Source organism: Neopelma chrysocephalum, unplaced genomic scaffold (assembly GCF_003984885.1).
Source record: "Neopelma chrysocephalum unplaced genomic scaffold, ASM398488v2 Primary Assembly neopelma1_97063, whole genome shotgun sequence".
NCBI classification, from domain to species: domain Eukaryota; kingdom Metazoa; phylum Chordata; class Aves; order Passeriformes; family Pipridae; genus Neopelma; species Neopelma chrysocephalum.
The window spans coordinates 2,783-5,529 of record NW_020925705.1 but is presented as its reverse complement, the minus strand read 5'-3'; the positions used below and the strand labels follow the sequence as shown (position 1 = coordinate 5,529).

Genomic DNA, 2,747 nt, shown 5'->3' with positions numbered 1-2,747 from the left:
TTAACTTAAACTCAACCAGTGTGGAGTCAGGGCTTGGACTCCAACACCCTCAAGGGTCCCTTCAAACATGGCTATTCCATGTGACTGCCAGTGAAGAGCAGATGATAATAAATGCAAAAGAATGAAGAATGGAAGTTCTTGGAAGAAGATTAACTCCAAGGCAGCCTTAAGCATTACACCAGGGCTATTGGGAGTTGCTGAGCCGGGGTGGGGATGAGGGCGGGGTTGGCCTGGCTGTGATGTGATCTGGCTCTTGTGACATCACAGGGATTGTGTCACAATGGGGGCAGCTAGAGATGGCCGCAGCAGGTAACGCTGCCCCAGTCGAGCCTGGACAAGTGGTGAGTGCACACGCAGGGGCGAGGCTGCGCTGGGCGAGGGCCGGGGCCCAAATGCTGCCCCTGGGGCTGGGTTCTCCCTCTGCACCCAGGGCCAATCCCTCACCACAACACCTGGGGCACAGAATGCTGCTGCTGCTGCTGGGCCAGTGGGACAGGCCTTGCTGCCTGCCAGCTGCCCTGGAGCCCTCTCCTTCCTGCTCCCCATCCCCTCTGCTCCCATCCACACTGCCCTCACCTCTAGCTCCTTCCCTCCCTTTCAGCCCCACTCAACCCCTTCTCTCTCTCCTCCCGCAGGCCATGGCTGCGAAAGTGTTTCTTTTCGTGCTTTTGCAAACCCTCATCCAGTACCCCCAGATGGTGGGTGATGGGCTGGACGAGGTCACCCGTGCGCGCATGGAGCTGCGTGCAAAGCTCCTGAACAGGGAGATGACTCGGCTGCTGCAGGAGCTGGAGCAGAGCAGCCTGGAGTGCAGTGTCAGGGCCTGGGGAGCCCTGCTCTGGGCTGCCTTGCAGCAGGGGCAGTTCTGGGCTCTGGCTGGAGTCCTGGGCCTCCTCTTGTGGCTGTGGTTTATCCGCAGCAGAAGGAGCCGCCAGCCAGGCAACAATGGCGAGGAGGAGGAGGAAGGAGATGGCGATGGTGGTGGAAGTGAAGGGGAAGAAAACAGTGATGTGAGTGTGCAGGCAGTCTACAACGATGATGATGCAAGTGAAGGAGAAGACCACGATCTTGCAAATGAAGTAGAAGAAGAAGAGGATGTTATTGCCCACAGCCTGAGACGGCATTTAGAGGAGTACAGAGTGCAGCTGATGAAAGGTTGCGCTATTACAAAAGTCCTGGTGGACAGCTTCACCATGTTCTTTGGAGACCTCTTGTCAGGCTTTTCATACCCAGTGCCGCAACGAGCCATCGGGGTGGGCAGTGCCTTTGAAGGTTGGAGTCCCCGGGAGGAGGATGTTGTGTACTGTTTCCTTGTACCTCTCAGTCCTCCCCTGGGGTACACCTTCCATCTGGAGATGGTCACTTGGGGGCACTTGCCAGGGAGGAACTACTGCGTCCGCGTGGAGCCGGTGTGCACCTGCCCGAGGGAGCAGCAGGACGAGAACGTGCTGTGCTCCGTCCACCACCCAGAGGAAGAGCAGAGGAGAAATGAGGAGCCCAACTTCCTAAACACCCTCTGCACCGGCTCCTACCTCGATGTGGATAAAACTGCCCGCTGGTTCTACCAGTTGGTGAGAGCGAGCTGGCCGGCTTTGCCTCAGTCACACAGTTGGCAATTAGTGCTGCTGCCCCCCAGCCGCTGCTGCAAATTCAAGGTGACTAGAGACGGAGAGAGCCTGACGGTTGAGCTGCTCTTTGGGGTGCAAGAAGGTAATTCAGACATCTATGTGAGCAGCCAGCCTACACAGGCCCTCTTCACCCCAAGCACAATGTGGCCTGAGACCTACACCGTGGCAGAGATGAAGTTCTTAAAGCTCATTACCGAGCAGGCTCCACCTCACAGCTGCCACCTCAAATGCCTGCATGTCTTGGCCCGAGCTCTTCTGGGCATAGGCTTCTCCACCTATACGATGAAGACCATTGTGATGCACCTCCTGAACACCGTACCTCTGTCAGGCTGGCGCATGACACTTTTCCGGCGGCGGCTGGAGGATGCCATGCAGTACCTGCACAGCTCCCTCAAAGAGAAACGCCTTGACCACTTTGTTGTGGGCAACCGGACATTTCCTCAGGAGATTCTCTTGCCCCCGGATGTCAAAACCGCCCAGCCACCCAACCTCTTCCATCGCCTGGCCATGGATCCGGCCGCCCACGCGCAGGCAATGGACGAGTGCGATGAACTGCGACATCGGCTCTCAACAATGCTGTGAGACGGCCGTTGAAAGAAGTCTTCCTGCACACAGCTGTGCTTGGGGGGCTCACAGCTGGTCCAAGACAACCACCTCCTACTGCAGGCAAAAAGAGAGGAGCATGTGGGACAGAGAGAGGGAAGAGAAAACCCTGTGCAGCAGCACTCTGCCATCAGCATTCCCCTCTCAGCAGTCTGCCCAGCACAGCATCCAGTGATGGCCGGGGGGGCTACAAAGATGACTTTCATCCTCCTTTCCCCTCCCACTCTCACAGTCATTGTGGCCATTGCAGATGGGCCCAGGAATTCTTTCTGGCAGCTCCGGCTGCTCAGGGATCAAGCCAGAGGCATCGCTAATATTCCTAAACTCTATCTCTCCTTGTTCCCTCAAGGGACATCAGTAGGTCAGCATTGCACACACTGTGTGGGACCTGACCTGAAATTTTTTTAAGATATACTTTAGAATATTTTATTTATTACCTATATTTTTAATTAATATTTCATAGATCTCTTGATATTTATTATAGCAGATATATATTAAACCTAATATCATCATATT

General features: G+C 55.3%; 1 protein-coding gene across 1 annotated transcript; it reads left to right on the top strand.

The window, feature by feature from the left end:
• The first annotated feature begins 336 nt into the window (after window positions 1–336).
• LOC113961150 (inositol 1,4,5-trisphosphate receptor-interacting protein-like 1) lies at window positions 337–2,222 on the top strand. The gene is given in 2 exon segments (XM_027671223.1): window positions 337–341; window positions 636–2,222. A coding segment is annotated over 1 exon segment (1,584 nt). The 5' UTR covers window positions 337–341; window positions 636–638.
• Window positions 2,223–2,747: the final 525 nt, after the last annotated feature.